At 42.1% G+C, this 19,622-nt stretch overlaps 1 protein-coding gene across 1 annotated transcript in view; it reads left to right on the forward strand.

Annotated features, from left to right (window-relative positions):
• The window catches only part of caln1 (calneuron 1), a 234,437-nt gene that overhangs the window by 49,787 nt on the left and 165,028 nt on the right, over nt 1–19,622 (forward strand). The window contains exon 3 of the mRNA XM_055658048.1: nt 9,579–9,691. Coding sequence (XP_055514023.1) covers nt 9,579–9,691 — 113 coding nt within the window. The remainder of the gene's footprint in view (nt 1–9,578; nt 9,692–19,622) is intronic.

Below are 19,622 nucleotides of genomic sequence, written 5' to 3' on the forward strand. Positions count from 1 at the left end.
AAAAAAGTATAGAATCAAAATGAAAATGTTTTAGTTCCATGAAAACTGGGTTTATAAATATGTGAACAGGGGAATTGGGACATTACATTCAGCAATTTTGCCTTCTACTCCACCAAATCATACAGAATTGTATATGTGCTAATTTATCTTCCTCTTCTGTGCCTATGTCTCAAAGGCAACCTAGTTAAGAACTCTAGTGCTCCAGTGAATAGCCATGGTCCCCATGCAGCCACCTAGAGGCTTCATCAATTATTTACAGTGTCACAATTGTAGAGATGCCTTGAGGACAATGGGCATTTAAATGTTAGTCTATCTGGGGATACAATCCCTTTGTGTTCAAAGGTTGGGTTGCATTGGCCATGGATGCCAATTAGACCACATCATCCCATTGGTAATACTCCACTGGATTCCTGCCTTTGAAATAGCTGGCTTGAACTAATAAAGGTTCTTTGCCCATCAAGTCTACTCCGCCATTCAATCATGGCTGATCTACCTCCTTAACCTCATTCTCCTGCCTTCTTCCCATAACCTCTGACGCCTGTACTAATCAAGAATCTATCTATCGCTGCCTTAAAAATATCCATTGACGACTTCCTCAGCCTTCTGTGGCAAAGAATTCCACAGATTCACCACCCTCTGACAAAATAAATTCCTCCTCATCTCCTTCCTACCTTTAATTCTGCAGCTATGACCTCTGGTCCTAGATTCTCCACCCTCTGACTAATACCATTCCTTCTCATCTCCCTCCTAAAAGAATGTCCTTTAATTTTGTGGCTATGACCTCTAGTCCTAAACTCTCACTAGTGGAAACATCCTCTCCACATCCACTCTATCCAAGCCTTTAACTATTCTGTATGTTTCAATGAGGTACCCCCTTATTCTTCTAAACTCCAGCGAGTACAGGCCCAGTGCCGACAAACGTATTTGGCACTGTATGTGAAGGCTCTTAGAAGTCCATGTATCAGCTGAATTTCTCTCATCTGTATTATCTCATGAAAGGTTCCATTGTTTATTAAATATGATTTACTTTAAGAAATCAATGTGATTTTTTTCAGAACAATCCACAAATGTAGAAACCATTGCTAATTCTATCCCTGATTTTTGTAGTATATGGAAACCTTCCCACCACTGAGATTAAGCTCATTGGCCTTTGATTGATCAGTTTGATTGCATCAGTTTTTGGAACCGTTTAAAATTTATAATTCTGCAGTTTGCAAGCAACATCCAGTACTTACAGTTAATTGGAGGAAAATGGCCAAAATCTCCACTTTTTTTTACCATCCGCTGTCAGGGCCTGGTTAATTATCTACTTTAATACCTTTCTGGAACGTAATAGTTTTTAAGCCAGCTGGTAATTTAGCTGCTTTTTCTTTTGCTGAGATTCCAACAGCAATTTCTTCCCTGGTGACGCCTCGCTTAATATCTTTGCCAAGTCCCTCAGCCTCCATCAATAGATTTCTGGCCTAATCAACACCACCTTTTCTCTTTCTTCCTGCTTACATGCTTATGGAATCCACTTTATGTTTACTGCCCCTCATTGCTCGTAGAACATAGAACAGCACAGCTAATTCCACCTGCAGCAGTTTGCTTTGGTTTTGGTTTGGGGGGGGGGGGGGGGGGGGGGGGTTAGAGGGGGGAGAGGGGGGGGTCAATCTATCCCACGACAGAAGGGGGAGAAGTTGTACAATTTGATACACAGGGAAAAAGGATCGCCTGTGGGGTTCTGTACTGCGTCTTGGTGGAACCAGTCTGTTGCTGAAGGTACTCCTCAGGTTGACCAGTGTGTCATGGAGGGGGTGAGCTGTATTGTCCAAGATGCTCCGCAGTTTGAGAAGCATCCTCCCCTCCAAGATCACCTCCTGTGAATCCAACTCTGCCCCAGGATGGAGCCAGCCTACCGGATTAGTTTGTTAATCCTGTTGGCGTCCGCGACCTTCACCCTGTTGCCCCGGCACACGGCAGCGAAGAAGATAGCACCGACTACTACCGATCGGTAGAACATCTGCAGCATCTTATTGCGTCTTGTGCAATACTCTGTCTGCATTCTAGCCACAGTTCCGTACAACTGCAACCAACTTAACGGTGGTTCTGCTTTATCAAGTGTTTCCTTAACACAAATTGGACATAACGTTATTGATGAATCGGGAACACGATCTGTAATACGCGGGCTAAATTGTTTATAGTGCAACTTCCATTGGGAACTAGAAAACCACTTTGGAAAGTTACTTTGGAAATTGACACTCAGAGAAACAGCTGTCTTGGGGGGAAAAAAACGTCAGTGGGTCAGGCAGCATCTCCGGAGAACATGGATAGGTGATGTCTTGGATAGGGACACTGATGCACTTTTTTAGTGGAGCTTTTGGACAAATTTGTCTCATTTATACCAATGGCGTCTTGCAAAGGAACATGTAAATGGCACTTCTTGCATGAAATTGAATCTTGAAAATGCGATTAATTTTTTTGTAAGCCACACGGGGAAAGCAATTCTACCGCAACTAGGGAGCTGTCCTGAACCACTATCTACCTCATTGGAGACCCTCAGCCTATCTTCGATCAGACTTTACTGGCTTTTTCTTGTACGAAACATTATTCACGTTACACCCTTTATCATATTTCTGTACACTGTGAATGGCTCGATTGTAATCATGTATTGTCTTTCTGCAGGCTGGTTAGCATGCAACAATAGCTTTTTCACTGTACCTCGGTACACATGACAATAAACTAAATTAAGTTTGAAGAGTAAGGACAAGCGCTATGTTTGGACTATTTAAAAGAATCACCATTTTGCTTGAAGATAAGACGGGAAGAGAATGGTAGCCGAGTAAGAGGGCTCGATTCCACTTCCGGGCATAGAGACACTTGGGGCATAGAGACAGATGTTGTCCAAATGTTAGAAAACCTTGTGACTGTTTGGATTTGAAATGATAAATATAAATATGATGTAGACATTCTGGAAATCTCAGCTTTTGGACTTGACTTTCAATGCCATCCAATACAGCTCACCCCCTCCATGACACACTGGTCAACCTGAGGAGTACCTTCAGCAACAGGCTGGTTCCACCAAGATGCAGGACAGAATGCCTCAGGAGATCATGTGGCTATCAAAGTTTACAACTCCTACCGCTTCTGTTGTGAAGTAGGCTGAGACTGACTCCCCTCCCCCCACCCCTCCCCAATCTTTGCACATCCCCCAAGCCTTTTCACTCGTCACTTTAATTTCATGTTTCATGTATTTTGTGTTTTTTTTATGACTGTTGGCAGATGAATTTCCCTCCTGGGATAAATAAAGTTCTATCGTATCGTATCGTTATCAATATTGCCCTTTCACCCACCATCATTCCTGAGAAATACATTGATTGGCAAATGGCCTCCTCCAGGCACTTAATTACTGTTGGTGCAAGAGAAAGTGCAGGGAAGACTCTACAAGCCACTTCGACTTTACAAAAACATTCCTCAAACCTCTAAAGACACTTGCGAATACTCTCTGCCGACCTCCACAAGTGCAGATGGATGGAGAATGCCCGTCTCACTCAGAACAAAGCAGCTTTGCTGCCCCACCCAACAGGCCTGAATTTTCACTGCAGTCAGTTCACTTGCAGCATGAGCAATGTGTCAGCTGGGTGGCAGCTAAGTTACCTCCTCTAGAAGGACAAGGGCAGACTTTTATTTGCTCCCTCTAATGCCTGAAAGGTGGACTCCTAATCACATTACATCCTTGCTTGGAATATAATTCTCCTTTTGTGTGTTCTGACAGCGGACGCCGTTTTAGAAAAAAAGACACAAAGTGCTGAAGTAACTCAGCGTGTCAGGAGGCACCTCTGGAGAATACGGAGAGGTGTCATTTTGGGTCAGGACCCTTTCTCAGACTGATGTTTTGGGTCAGAACCCTTCTATAGGTCGGGACCAGTTTGAAAAAGGGTTCTGATCAGAACCGTGTCTACCCATGATCTCCAGAGATGCTGCCTGACCCGCTGAGATACTCCAGCATTTTGTGTCATTTCTTGCGAACATTAGAGTTCACTGCAAGAATATTGTGAACAGCTCCTCACTGCTGCTAATAATGGCAGTAAGGGATAAGCAACAAAGGCAATCGCCCCACAATGCCCACGAGCGATAGAGAGAAACAAGGCATCTCTCCACCTATCACTTGCCAGCTCGTGCCCCTCTCCTTCCCCATAATGATTTCTTCCATCAACGTGAAGTAAAGTCTCAACTTCAGGCTCCTGCGCCAATACTGCCTGACTCGCTGAGTTCCTCCAGCAGTTTACTTTTCGCCCACAGTCATGCAGTTCCCATGTTCTCATCCCTCAGTTACTGATCTGCATGAGTCCTCAACTGCACAAAACATGAAAGCAACCACCTCAACTGGGCAAGTTGTTTATTGAACCAATGGAGACTGCAATCATGAACTAATCATCCTTTTGCTTTTATTTAGTTCCTGTACTATGTGTGCAGCCAACCTACAAACCTGTATGTCTTTGGAGTGTGGGAGGAAGCCGGAGCACCCAGAGAAATCCCACACAGTCACAGGGAGAACGTACAAACTCTGTTACAGACAGCCCCCGTAGTCAGGATCGAACCCAGGAGTCTGGCGCTGTGAGGCCCAACTGGATAGACTTGGTTTATACTCTCTAGAATTTAGGAGACTGAGAGGGGATCTTATAGAAACGTACAAAATTCTTAAGGGGTTGGACAGGCTAGATGCAGGAAGATTGTTCCCGATGTTGGGGAAGTCCAGGACAAGGGGTCACAGCTTAAGGATAAGGGGGAAATCCTTTAAAACTGAGATGAGAAGAACTTTTTTCACACAGAGAGTGGTGAATCTCTGGAACTCTCTGCCACAGAGGGTAGTTGAGGCCAGTTCATTGGCTATATTTAAGAGGGTTAGATGTGGCCCTTGTGGCTAAGGGGATCAGAGGGTATGGAGAGAAGGCAGATACGGGATACTGAGTTGGATGATCAGCCATGATCATATTGAATGGCGGTGCAGGCTCGAAGGGCCGAATGGCCTACTCCTGCACCTAATTTCTATGTTTCTATGTTTCTATGTCCTCGTCAACTTGAAAATAGCTCATAGATCATAACACCCACAAATACATAACACCCCAATCCATTCATCTCCACCCCCAACCCCCCCAAAAAAAACTGGGGAACTAACTTCCCAGCAATTAAAGTGTTAAAGCCAATATTTCTGTTCATTCATTTTAAATTTAGGAGAATGTAGTCCTATTCTTTTCAATTTTAAAGGACTTACTTCTTATCCCAGGAGGAGATTAATAATCCTTTAATAATCCGCCTATTTTTTCACTGAACCGAATCTATCCAGGTGAGCAACGGAATCTGTGAAGTTTTATTTGCAATAAAATTTGATATTTTTGATCAACTTCTCATTGCCACATCTCTTAAAATCTAATTTCTTGGACCAAACCTTTGGTTTCTGTCTACAGATCAATCCCTTGATGTGATTGTGTGTGGGATTTTGTTAGATGATGCTCCTGTAAATTACTTTGTGTAGGAATGAACAGCAGATGCTGGTTTACACCGAAGATAGACACAAAATGCTGGAGAAACCCAGCGGGTCAAGCAACATCTCTGGAGAAAAGGAATAGCTGACGTTTCAGGTTGAGACCCTTCTTCAGACTCTGAAGTACGGTTTTCGACCCGAAACATCACCTATTCCTTTTCTCCATTCTGTGCCAATCCTCTGTAAATTAACCTGGGAACATTTTGCTTTGTTAATATGTGCTACGTATTTGTCAACTGTTACACTCTGGTGTTGCAGTTAGGGATTTACTGTAAAGATAGGTGGATTTAAACAGCGTTGAGTCTTGTGATCATTAATTCATGTACATTAAAAGTGAGGCACAAACCAACACAGCACTGAAAAAAAAATCAATATTTTAGATGCTTGATAGCATCTGTAGCTAAATTAATGTGCAATATTCACCATTCATATGCAAGAGCCAAACAAAATTTGCATGTAAATTTAGATTTGTTTTAATTGAAGAGAAGTCCTTATTCATTTTCTGTCATCTTTGAATTAATCTGCAAAGATAATTGACTATGTTTGATTTAACGATAACTACAATTTTACAAGGATATTAATTGTAAAATGTGTCATATACAGTATTTCTTTTTTTTTTTAATAGCATGATCTCCCAGGAATTTCTTTCTTTTGTTTCAGTATCAAGCACATTTGCATTAATAATCTATCAAGCAAGCATCTGCGTATATCTTTGATTACCATCAATCTCTATAACTGGAAGTCAGCATCTCTTCATGAATATCTAATTAGAATAGAAACCTTATGGGTAATAACTTTCTCCAACTTCTATTATGCATTCGCCTGGGTCATGAGTAATATGATTCTCGTTTTCATTCTCTTAGGAAGCAAATCCTGAGAAAACATTCAAAGGGTTTTCACAAGTTCAAAAGTTATTGGAGTAGAATTAGGTCATTCGGCCCATCGAGTCTACTCCTCTGTTCAATCATGGGTGATCTCTGCCTCATCCCATTTTTCTACCTTCTTCCCATAACCCTTGACAACCGTTCTAATCAAGAATTTGTCTATCTTGCCGTGAAAATATCCACTTACTTGGCCTCCACAGCCCTCTGTGGCAATGAGTTTCATAGATTAACTGCCCTCTGATGAAAAAAGTTTCTGCTCACCTCCTTTCTAAAAGAGCGCCCTTTAATTCTGAGGCTCTGACCTCTGGTCCTAGACTCTCCCACTAGTGGGAGACCAATCTGTACATTTTTATTTGTACAGTATGCCATACTGCTCTCACTTTTGTGTCAACTTTATGTCACTGTGGAATTGCTACACTGTTGGATGACCTGTCTTCTGAGTGTGTTGTCAAATACCACTCTCACCTAGACGTAGAAGATTAATTGACACATTTTTTCCCTTTGAGGAGTAGAGTTATCCTTGGAACCCTGAACATTACTTGTAAGAAGGAACTGCAGATGCTGGTTTACGGTGAAGAGAGGTTTAGAAGAAGGGTCTTGACCCGAAACGTCACTCGTTCCTCTCTCCTCCTTGTCCCGTTGAGTTACTCCAGAATTTTGTGTCTATCCTGAGCAATACTTGTATTTATATCAACAATTGTGATCACCATTACAATGGGTGTGTGAGAGCTTTCTTTTTGCAAATTGGCTGCCACTCTTACTATATTAGCATGGTAAGCATATGGCCAAAAATTGCATTGGCTGTTTTAAACTTAAGGGTGTTTTATATTTGTAGGAGCTGATTCACTTTTTTTTTTGCTTGTCTTTTTGGTTCACTGTAAGTGCCACTGTGCATGTATGTAACTGAAAATTAATCTCCAAATTGTATATGTTAGAAACATAGAAAAATAGGTGCAGGAGTAGGTCATTCAATATGATCATGGCTGATCATCCAGAATCAGCACCCTGTTCCTCCTTTCTCCCCATATCCCTTGATTCCATCTGCCTTCGGAGCTACAGTATATCTAACTCTCTCTTGAATACATCCAGTGAATTGGCGTCCACTGTCTTCTGAGGCAGAGAATTCCACAGATTCATGACTCTCAGGGTGAAAAAGTTTTTCCTCATCTCAGTCCTAACCTATGATCTAAACTGTTGGCCCTTGGTTCTGGACTCCCCCAACATAATTTTTCCTGCACCTAGCCTGTCCAATCCCTTAAGAATGTTATATGTTTCTATAAGATCCCCTCTCATCCGTCTAAATTCCAGTGAATATAAGCCCAGTCGATCCAATCTTTTGTCATATGTCACTCCCGCCATCCCCGGAATTAACCATGTGAACCTCTGCTGCACTCCCTCAATAGCAATAAAACAATAAAACACTCAATAAAATCTGTAGAGCAATCCAGAGTCCTCAGTTTTACATTTCTCAGTTATTCAACTTCGACGGTAGATGAGCTATATTCTAACCAGTCTGACTGTCATTCTATTAACACAATTGTATTCCACTCTGGGACAACCCATTGTCATAAGCATAGCACTGATAGAAATGGTGCTATGCATGCACGTCACTGGGATGTATAGTTAATGGATTATCTGACACTGGATTGTGAAGTGAGGAGTTTCAGGAGCTGATGAGGGAGATCGTGACAAATCAGCAGAAGAAAATGAGCGGAATGTGTGAGGCAGTGTCATTTGAATGTGAGAATTGCATTAAAAAAACATTAACCAGTGGAGGGATATAAGAAACAGAGTGATTGAACAACACAGGTGCATGCCAATAATGGAGAAGCAAGAAAGTGCAGAGGCATCAAGAATAAAGGGGAGGGGACAATTGGGGCAAAGAAACGGGGTACTTTATCTGCCTCCTTTAAGTTGTGACTTTGTATGCCTAGGCTAGCAAAACAACGCATCTCACTGTGACTTGTTGCATGTGACAATAAAAGTATCTAATCTAATCTAATCTAAGTCCTCACATGCGCTTTATGGGGTTGAAGTGCATGTCCATCCATTTTAAAGATGTGGCACACTAGGTCCTTTGCACCTCAATGCCTGATCTGATCTTGCTGTTTGAAGAAGGGGTGCTGGGAGAGTTGATGACTCAGCCTGTGTTTTCTCAAGAGAATTACTGTGGAACCGTGCAGTTTGCAGCACCAAGGCACAGGGTCTGTTTTCTGCTTCCCAATCCAACATCAGCAATGGAGCCCTACAGACCGCCTCTTGCACTACCATGGACTTGTTTTAGTTTAATTTAGTTTAGTTTAGAGATAGAGCATGGAAACAGGCCCTTCGGCCCACCTATTCCGCACCAACAAGCACAGCCCGCACATGAACACTACGCTACAAACACTAGGGACAACTTTACTATTATACTAAACCAATTAACTTACAACACTGTAAGTCTTAGGAGTGTGGGAGGAAACCAAAGAGCTCAGAGAAAACCCATGTAAACCCACGGGGAAAACATACAAACTCCGTATAGACAAGCAACCCTAGTCAGGATCGAACCCGGGTCTCTGAAGCTGTAAGCTCTACCTCCACCGTAACACTGTGTTTTCTAATTGTATTTTGCGCTAAAGTCTTGTTTTATGTTTTTGTCTTTTTCTTCACTGTCTTGTATAATTTGTGTGATTCATGTTTTGCGTGCTGCCTGAGTCTGTGTGCTTGTGATGCTGCTGCAACAAGATTTTCATTGTATCTGTACCTGTCACATAAACTTCTCTTAACCTGACTCTTCTTTTCGCATTTCTATTCAGCCCATCGAGTCTCTGCTAGCTCCCAGAAGTCCCCCCATTTACTCAAGAGAATTACTGTGGAATTGTACTCCTCAGAAGACAGTGGAGGCCGATTCCCTGGATGCTTTCAAGAGAGAGTTAGACAGAGCTCTTAAAGATAGTGGAGTCAAGCAATATGGGGAGAAGGCAGAAACGGGGTACTAGTTGTGGATGATCAGCTATGATCACAGTGAACGGCAGTGCTGGCTCGAAGGGCCAAATGGCCTACTCTTGCACCTATTGTCTATTGTCTCGAGAAAACGAATAAATGACTTAATGCAACTTACTGGGTAAAGTGAGAGGTGTTGAAATAGGAGCCTGGGCAAGAATAATTGTCTATTTCCTTGTGTGTCGTAGGTGATGGACAAGTGGATTTTGACGAATTTATGACAATACTCGGCCCCAAGCTTTTGTCATCTGAAGCGCGAGAAGGTTTTCATGGCAGCACAATAGACTCGATATTTTGGCAGGTAAGAAATGTGTTTGGTTTGATGCCTTGTGGTAAAAGGCCAGACTTTGTCCATATTAAAAATCTTGTGCATTGTTACAGAACAATGAGTTCGGGTTGACAATGAAATCAAATGCAGAAGGAGTAAGTCTACAGTGATTTACAACTTAGTGTCATGGAATAATGTAGTAATTGATCGATGCTTAAGGAAGTAAAATTAGATGTGTATTTGCATTAAAAACTATGCTGTCTTATGAAGTTGGTCATATATTTGTGAAGCCAAGACCATATGAAGAATTTATCTGTGGCAAATTAATCCATTTGCTGTAAACTATTCACTTTAATTTTGCCCAGTTAATCATTCTACACTTTCATATTGGTAGGTTATATTGTAAGCTGAAATTATGGGCAAGATTTGATGTGTACACTATTTATAACATTTCAAATAGATTTACGAAAATATTATATACTGTTCCACTAATAACAGCAAATAACTTGTGCAGGGTGTGGGATTGGGGCAGTATATTTCAAGAATATAAAGTGAAAGATTAGTGGAATGAAAACTGTGCTATTACTCCCTGTTTAGTCGATGGCATTTTATAATTTTAAATTTTAGAATAATGGCCAACATTAAAAAAAAATCTTACCAAGACTAGTGAAAAATGTACCTGCATTCCTTGAGGCGTTATATTGATTTTATTTTTTTGTTTGAAGTTAAGCTTTGACATTTGGTGCTGTTAGTAAAAGCCACATAGTTGTTCCTTTTGTAGTATCTTCTGCCATGCACCTCAGTGGAAACTATACCCTCCAGGGCAGTGGTTCTTAACCTTTTTGGCATATGTTCGCGCATACGCGAATAGAATACTGTGTGTGATATGTACCTTTGTTAGGTTCCTAACAATGCGCTCAACAAATGGATATGTTGTTTATGACCCCGTCATGTCCCCCGGTGAAGCCCCAAACGCCCCCCCCCCCCCCAATTTGGGCTCCCGACCCCCAGGTTAAGAACCACTGCTCTGGGGGTATGGCGACGAGCTGCCAGATTTTTCTGCGGCTTGAGGAAAAAATGGTGAAAAATTTTGTGCAAGTAGAAGCAAAGTGATTGCAAAGAGATGTTACTCACTCCCTGCTGGTCTCCAGGGATGACACACAAATTATGCAGTAGGTCTCTGGCAACCTTCGTAGGATGATTGGAATTACTTGTGAGAGGAGTGGTGAACTGCAGGGTCAACGTGTTGCAGAACCATTTGCGAATGTTCAAACATAACATCAGAGAACCTTACAACACCAAATGAGGCCACTCAATGCGTCTTGTACATGTTAGATTTTTAAAAGAGATGTCCGGTTTAGTTGCATATTTCTTCTCTCTTCTTCCCTGTTTATTTAAGTACATGCACAATTGCACTTTTGAAGTTCCTGTGTAGTGTATTTTAGCCACTGTTAAGGCACCCCAGTGCAAAGAAGTATCTTTAGTTTAGTTTAGAAATACAGCGTGGAAACAGGCCCTTTGGCCCATCGAGCCTGTGCCGACAAACGATCATCCGTACACTAGTCCTATGTTATTCCAGTTTCCATCCCTACATGCTAGGGGAAATTTACAGAAGCCAATTAACCTGCAAACCTGCACAACTTTGGAATGTGGGAGGGAACCAGAGCACACAGAGCAAACCTACACCGTCACAGGGAGAATGTACAAACTCCGTACTGACAGCACCTATAGTGAGGATTGATCTCGGATCTGTGGCGCTGTGAGGCACCAACTCCACCTCTGCGCCACTGTGCAGCCCTTCTTCAAATATTTTTTCTAGTTCTTTTTGCTAATTAAAATTTAAATGTAACTTCCTGGAGGAAAGATCTTTTCTCCGGCACTTTTTCAAACTATCACATTATTTAGAATATATTTCTTGGATTTCACAATGTTGGCTGCGCTAATAAAGCTTGTTCTGCCAAGCTGCTGAATTTTAAAGATGTTTCTTCTTTGCTGAAGGCCCTGTTAAAGATGATGCACGAGCCCTTGCCGTTATGGTGGAGATCGTTTCTTGTGTATTATGCATGCAAATTTACTCTGATGATAAATGAGGTTGCTGTTCCAGGCCAGAGACCTGGCCAATGTGGTTTGTTTGAAGCCAGCAATTGTGCAAGGATTTGTCAGGCCCTGATGACGAGTGTTGAATTGTGTTTCCTGGATGGAACAACAAGCACAAATTCTAGGCGTGAAAATCAAGGCGGTTATCCTATAACAGGCATGTCTGATTCTTACTCCATTTTAACAAGCGGCATGGTGGTGCAGCGGTAGAGTTGCTGCCTCGCAGCGTCAGAGACCTGGGTTTGATCCTGACTATGGGTGCAGTCTGCACGGAGTTTGTACATTCTCCCCATGACCTGTGTGGGTTTTCTCTGGGAGCTCCGGCGTACTCCCAAACTCCAAAGATGTCCAGGTTTGTAGGTTAATTGGCTTGGTATAATTGTAAATTGTTCCTAATGTGTGTAGGGTAATGTTAAAGTGCAGGGATCGCTGTTTGGTGCGGACTCGGTGGGCTGAAGGGCCTGTTTCCACCCTGTATCTATAAACTAAACTAAACTAAGCCCGCTTTCAAGCTGGAATGCTGCTCTTGCTCCTCTCTTCCTATCACTATGGCAACACTTCCACCCTTCCCCTTGCCATGATGAGCCCATGGACAAAATCTCAGCAGTTGCTGCCTGGGCTGTAGACTACTCATCTAACTTCTCATAATGTCATAAAAGGAAACACAATGATGCTTCCATACAATTGAGCCTTTCTGTAAGACTCTTGACTCCTCTCCCATCAAGATTCTACACAAGGCTGTACTTCTACAATAAAGTTACACTTGCCCTCAGTATGATGCTACCCACACGCTCCTTTAGTGCTGCGATTCTATACTTACATTGTTCAGTTGAAGCTGTACAATTCTTGTCATTCAGGTGGCTATACTGTATTGGTTACTAAAAAGAGGTGATTCACAAGGAAATTCGCCAGGAATGTCTGGGGTGGATTGTGACGATGATACTGCTGTGTAAATTGGTTGGGGGTGAATCAGTCTTCCATTATTCCAGATGAATTGAAATGAATTGAATGGAAAGACATTGCATGGAAAGTGGCCCTGCAGCTTACTGATTGCACACTGAGCCAACCATACTAGTTCTATGTTATTCCACAATCGTATACACTCCCTACACACTTTTCAGGGGAAAGGCAATTTGCAGAAGCCATTTAGCCTGCAAACCGACACGTCTTTGGGATGTGGGAGGAAACGGGTGCACCTGGAGGAAACCCAAAGGGAGATTGTGTGAACTCCAAACAGACAGCACTCAAGGTCAGCATCAAACCCGGGGTCTCTGGCCTGTGAGGCAGCAGCTCTACCAGCTGCTCTCTGCCACTGCACCACCAGTTATTTCAAATATTCATTGTTTTTAAATAAGACAGGCTGCTTCTCCACTAATTACTTTTAACGCTATTACACAAAGTCCAAATCTACCCCAAGGGATGAACGATAGTTGCTGTCAAGGTGTGAAACTTGGAGTTTTATGGAAGATGTCAATACTCAAATCTTTGATTGTGGTAATATGCCACAAATGACCTGAAAGAAAGTATTGGGCACTCCTGCATGAATTATGAATAAGAGCTCCCTAATGCACAAACAATCATAGAAGTGTGCAGTTTCCATGGGCACACTAGCACTCATGTATTTACTATCATCGGTTCAGTCAGATAGAGTATTGTTAACAAGTCAACCATTAGTCACCATTAGTCACCAGATCTTGCATCGAACAAGACAGGATAATATCAGGGAAAATTGATTTCCTTTGACAAAGATGCTCAGGACGTCATTGAAAGCCTGCGACTGTCTCATGCAATTTAAGAATAAATTATTCAACTTCAGAAATTCAGAAAACAGGCCAATTTTTACTTTCCAAATGTCATCGTGTCTTTAACAAATGAGCTATGAAGACTTTTTGAGCAGTGTTGTTTTAACACTGGCAGTAATTCATTGAAAATAATACCAATTAGCAGAAGAGTTGATAACCAGAGGACACACAGATTTCATATAATTGGCAAAAGACCCAGAGAGACAATTTAAAAAAAAAGTGAGTTGTTATAATCTGGTATGCACTCCCTGTAACAACAGTCTAAACAGATTCAACAGTAACTTTCAGAAATTGGATATACCTTTCAAAAAAGAAACATTGCAAAGACCATGGGATATTGTAGGAGGCTGAGACTAATTAGGCAGCTCTTTCAAGGAATCACAATGGGCAGTTTAATGTGCTGTATGATGCTGAGAATTGAGAAATATATTTCCAAGGCCATCAAATTGACCTTATCGTAGTTTTAGTTTCAACAGCGATGTCAGAACCACATTTTGAATAGTTTATCTGTGTCAAAAATCTGTGTTTTAATGAGAGTTTTGAAGAAATATTAACCTGTAAAAGTGTTTGGGTCAAGCTTGTGTGGGAGTGTAAAAAAAATTTTTTTTTTTTTAAACTTGCCACAAACTGAGTCTCATCCACTTTCAGGGGCAGTGTGAGGCGAGGCTATTCTGGTCCAACTAATCTGATTATTTAAATGTATTTATGCGGCTATGTGTCGCTATTTTTAACCAGTGGTAGCTGGGTCTTCCACACTTGGGGAAAGTTGACAGGTAAGAGAAGAGAAGGGTTGAAGTCGCAGGTAAATAACTTTACAGCTGGCCGATGTCCAGGAGGAGTCGGGAGTATTTCCTTGAAGCTCATCTGATCCTGATCGTTTACAAGTGGACAGCCCAGGGATCTTGTGTTCTTGTGTAGGAAAGAACTGCAGGTGCTGGTTTAAATTGAAGATAGACACAACATGCTGGAGTAACTCGGCGGGACAGGCAGACGGTAAGTCCTTTAGAGAGCACGGCGAGGGGGGGGAGAGAGAAGAGGAGAGAAGGGGGGAGAAGGAGTGGAGACACTTTTAAGAAGCCAGACAACTTTTAATAAAGTTGAGCGGGCATTTAACATTACTGGTCGGTTTTTCTTGGTTCTGAAAACTCCAATGAGCCATTTAAAATGCCTGGTTATCAAAGGACATTGCCTATGGCTACCTCGACTGCCTAGTGACCCCACTCCACTGCACTACAAATTCAAAAGAACCATGCCGACTAATTTTTACTCGCGGAAAGGTTTTCAGCATGCTGAAAAATTTTCCTTGACCAAACTGAGGCCGCGAATATGCTTCCCTCGAGCATGAAGTGGAGTTCCAGTGACCTCCTAGGACCACATGTCAAACATGCTGCGAGTTTGAGTCAAGAGCAAACTCTTCTACGCTCGCAGATTAGGTCGCCGCAGTGGGACAGGCCCTGAAGACTAATGTTTGTGGTTCAGGACCTCTGCATGTTTCCAAACTTTCTTGGCCAGCTGTCCAGTTTGTAAGAGAGTCACAGTCATACAGCATTGAAATAGGTCCTTCGGCCCAACTTGCACATGCTGACCAAGATACCTCATCAACACTAGTCCCACCTGCCTATGTTTGGCCTATATCACTCTAAATCTTTTTTACCCACGTACCTGTCCAAATGCCTTTTAAATGCTGTTACAGTACGTACCTCAACTACCTCAGCAGCTCGTTCCATGTACTCACCGTCCTTAGTGTAAAAAAGTTGCCCCTCAGATTCCTATTACGATTCAGGACAGCTTGATTGTAATCATGTATTGTCTTTCCACAGACTGATTAGCATGCAACAAAATCTATTCACTGTACCCCGGTACACGTGACAATAAACTAAACTGAACCATTAAATCTTTCTCCTTTCTCCTTAAACCTATGTCCTCTGGTTCTTGATCCCCCTATCCTGAAAGACTCCGTGCATTGAATTTTTATGCATTCAATGTTACAATCTTTGTGTCAGTATGAAAATGATATATTAATCCGAATTGGTATTGGAGGTTATCACTATTATCTGATCAAATAAGTTCAAATGTAGTATTGCCAATGGATAGGTGGGTCTGGGTGGAAAGTTTGGAAATTGGGAGTTGAAGTCAGTACGATGTCAATTCCTCCCAATATTGATTTGTGTAAATCTGCAGATTAATATGTTGATGGCTTTGGGCAGTCATGTTTAGGGAAATGTTCATCTCATGTTTGAGTCTGAGAAATAATATTGACACAAATTTGTTGTTAAAATAGGTAGCTGATAAAAACCCTATTTTAGCAGCTAGCTGTTGACTTATCTGAAGGTTTATTTTCGTCGGGATGAACAGTACTCACATTTTTGAAGTATGATGATATGAGCACGTTAACTGGTTTTATATCAGAAATTCTCTGTCATCGCTTGCAGATTTGCCATAGATTGGCAATAAATCAGATGGCGAGGTTGAAGTGGTGACTTCATTTGTAATATGCGTATCTGAATTCAGTCAGTGGCAATATATCATTGTGTGGGAAGGAACTGCAGATGCTGGTTTAAACCGAAGATAGACACAAAAAGCTGGAGTAACTCAGCGGGACAGACATCATCTCTGGAGGGAAGGAATGGGTGACGTTTCGAGTCGAGACCCTTCATCAAACGCTTCAATTTATCATTGTTCTTCTTGTAGATAGACACAAAACGCTGGAGTAACTCAGCGGGACAGGCAGCATCCCTGGAGAGGTGACGTTGCGCGTCGAGACCCTTCTTCAGACGAATGTCAGAGTAGTGGGCGGTACAGAGATAAAATGTAATCTGAGACAGTAAGACTAGTGGGAGAACTGGGAAGGGGAGGGGACGGAGAGAGAGAGGGAAAGCCAGAGCTACTCAAAGTTAGAGAAAGCAAAATATGAGGTGTTGTTCCTCCAATTTGCGCTGGGCCTCACTCTGATAATGGAGGAGGCCCAGGAGAGAAAGGTCAGTGTGGGAATGGGAGGGGGAGTTAAAGTGTTGAGCAACCGGAGAGATCAGATAGGTTTAGCCGGACTGAGCGGCGGTGTTCAGCGAAATGATCGCCGAGCCTGCACTTGGTCTCGCCTATATACAGGAGTCCACACCTGGAACAGCGGATACAGTCATTATTTTTCATGTGTTGTGGAAGTCCGGTTGTAAGTGTGAGAGTAAGACGCTCAATGTATTCTGTGATTTTGACCAATGGTTTCAATTTATTTACTTACGTGGTGGAATTTCTTACGTCACTGCATAACTGCAGGGATTTTCATTTTTGCAATCAACGGCCCCAGTGCAATATGAGGAATAGCAATTGTTATTAATAAATGTAAAATGGATTCCATCCAGCAGCAGGAAATAAAAGCAGTGGAGGTTTGTCTGGGAGCACAACATTCATCAACTATTGTAAATTTTACTTCTTGCAAATCGCATTATTTTGCAGTTCATTGTGATCAGTCACCTGTCTTCAACTCATGTACCAATTCAAAAAAATATATCACTGCAAACCACCAGGAAGAATGCAATAGACCACAGAGACTATAAACAGCTGCTGGGCATCAATCCACGGCCAACACTGGACCATTGTGGGCTCCTTGGCCATCAGTGCCAGCTCTGATTTGTTCTGTACCTTTTCATAGTTCTAGCTTCCCTCTCCCTCTTCCCTGACTCTTACTCGGAAGAAGAGTCTCGACCCGAAACGTCACCCATTCTCTCTCTCCAGAGATGTTGCCTGACCCGCTGAATTACTCCAGCGCTTTGTATCTATCTTCAGTGGCTGATAATGGTGCAATGTGTAGAGCTGCTACCTCACAGTGCCAGAGATCTGGGCTTGATCCTGATCCTGACCTCAGCTGAGTGTGCGGGTTTCTCCCTGTGACCAAGTGGATAGTGATGGTGATTCTAATGGTGATCACTTATGGTGATTCATACCCATTGTGAAAGCTGAGGGTGGAGATTTGATAGATGTATTCAGAATAAGAGTCTGAAGAAGGGTCCCACCCTGGAACATCATCTATCCATGCCCTCCAGAGATGATGCCTGACCCGCTGAGTTATTCAAACGCTTTGCGTTATACGCAAGATTCCAGCATCTACTGTCATTGTGTCTCCATCCATGGATACTGTCTGACCTTCTAAATATTTCCAGCCCTTTGTTTTTATTTTTTAACAATGGTTGGGCAAGCATAATATAAAGGAATTAAGAAAGCAGTAGCAAATTTTACATTTATGTCAAGAGGACTTAACTACAAAAGTCAAAGGCTTATCACAAAACCGAGATATCTAGAATATAGTGTGTCATTTTGGGCTTTTAACAGCAGAAACAATGCAACAGCCCAGGAGAAAGTGTAGTAGAGAATTAGCAGGATGGTACTTTAAGCAAAGACCAAAGGTTGAAACAACTAATGGTGATTCATACCCATTGTGAAAGCTGAGGGTGGAGATTTGATAGATGTGTTCAGAATAATTATAAGGGATAAGTAAAGTAAATATGGATAGATTGCTCCATGGAATGCAGGTAAATCGAAGTCAAAGGAAAAGTAGAAACAAGGAATTGCAGATGCTGGTTTACTAAGGAAAGTGCAGGAGTAACTCAGCAGGTCAGGCTGCATCCCTGGAAGACATGGATAGGTGACGTTTGGGGACGGGACCCTTCTCCAGGGAAGAAAACTTCTTCAAAGTAGGCATATATTTTGCAGTGAAGCAGTCAAAATGTAGAAACAAGGAACTGCTGCTTTACCATGGAAAAATACAAAGGGCGGCCCAGTGTCGTAGTGGCAGAGTAGCTCTCTCACAGCGCCGGAGACACGGGTTCAATCCTGACTATGGGTGCTGTCCATATGGAGTTTGCATGTTCTCCCCGTGACCGTGTGGGTTTCCTCCGGGTGCTCAGGTTTCCTCCCACATCCCAAAAATGTACAGGTTTGTAGGTTAATTACCTTTGGTAAGTTTGTAAATTGTCCCTAGTGTGTAGGATAGCGCTAATGTGCAGTGTACTGGTTGCCATGGATTCACTGGGCTGAAGGGCTTGTTTCCATGCTGTATCTCTAAGCTCTAAACTAAACTCGAAAATGCCAGAGTACCTCAGGGGGTCAGGTAGCATCCTTGAAGAAGTGTCCAGACCTTAAACATAATAATAATAATAATCTTATTTATATAGCACATTTTTAGTCAACTTGCATTGACCCCAAAGTGCTTCACATAATTACGTTACATTTACACACAGGCAAAGGTGGGTGAAGTGTCTTGCCCCAAGGACGCAACGACAGTATGCACTCCAAGCGGGATTCGAACCGGCTACCTTCCGGTCGCCAGCCGAACACTTAGCCCATTGCGCCATCTTTCGACATCACCTATCCGTGTTCTCCTGGAATGCTACCTGACCCACTGAATAATTAAAAGGGGGTAAAAGTATTATGTGCCTTTCCAGTTTAAAAAAACAATTAATTAATGATTTAGCATTAATTACACAGAAGTATTTGTTCAAATAGTGCTATTTGATATTAAGCCTGGAAAATTAGTTAAGAAAGAAGACATTGTGTAAGAATATCAGGTAAGGGAATGAAGTAAGAACAGGAAATTGAAATATTAGTGAAGATGTTCACGTGTGGCTGAGCAGTCTTGTCACATGCACTCTGCGGAGACCGAATACTAATTTCCTCTTACCCATTTTGACAGTGGCCAGTTTAACAGCTGATCACTGCAGTCAGTCTCTCTCCTTTCAGGCATTATATTTGAAGCAAGTACAACATATTAAAATGCCAAAGGGAGACAGAACATATCATTATGTTTCCATAAGGCATTTATTAAACAATCAGCGAGTTAGGGTCACCATTATCCTGACAATCGCACAATATTTTTTTTGTATTCAGTTTTTCCCCTAGTTACTTTCCATGTGCAACTCGAGAGTCAAGAAATTTGATGAGATTAATCCAAACACATTTGCCCACTCTTACCTCCTGTTTGTTTTTGGCAACTCAAAGAAGTCCTTTAAATAACTGGGTGGGAAAGAACTGCAGATGCTGGTTTAAACTGAAGATTGACACAAAAAGCTGGA

The sequence above is a fragment of the Leucoraja erinacea genome, chromosome 28 (assembly GCF_028641065.1).
Source record: "Leucoraja erinacea ecotype New England chromosome 28, Leri_hhj_1, whole genome shotgun sequence".
Lineage (NCBI taxonomy): Eukaryota > Metazoa > Chordata > Chondrichthyes > Rajiformes > Rajidae > Leucoraja > Leucoraja erinaceus.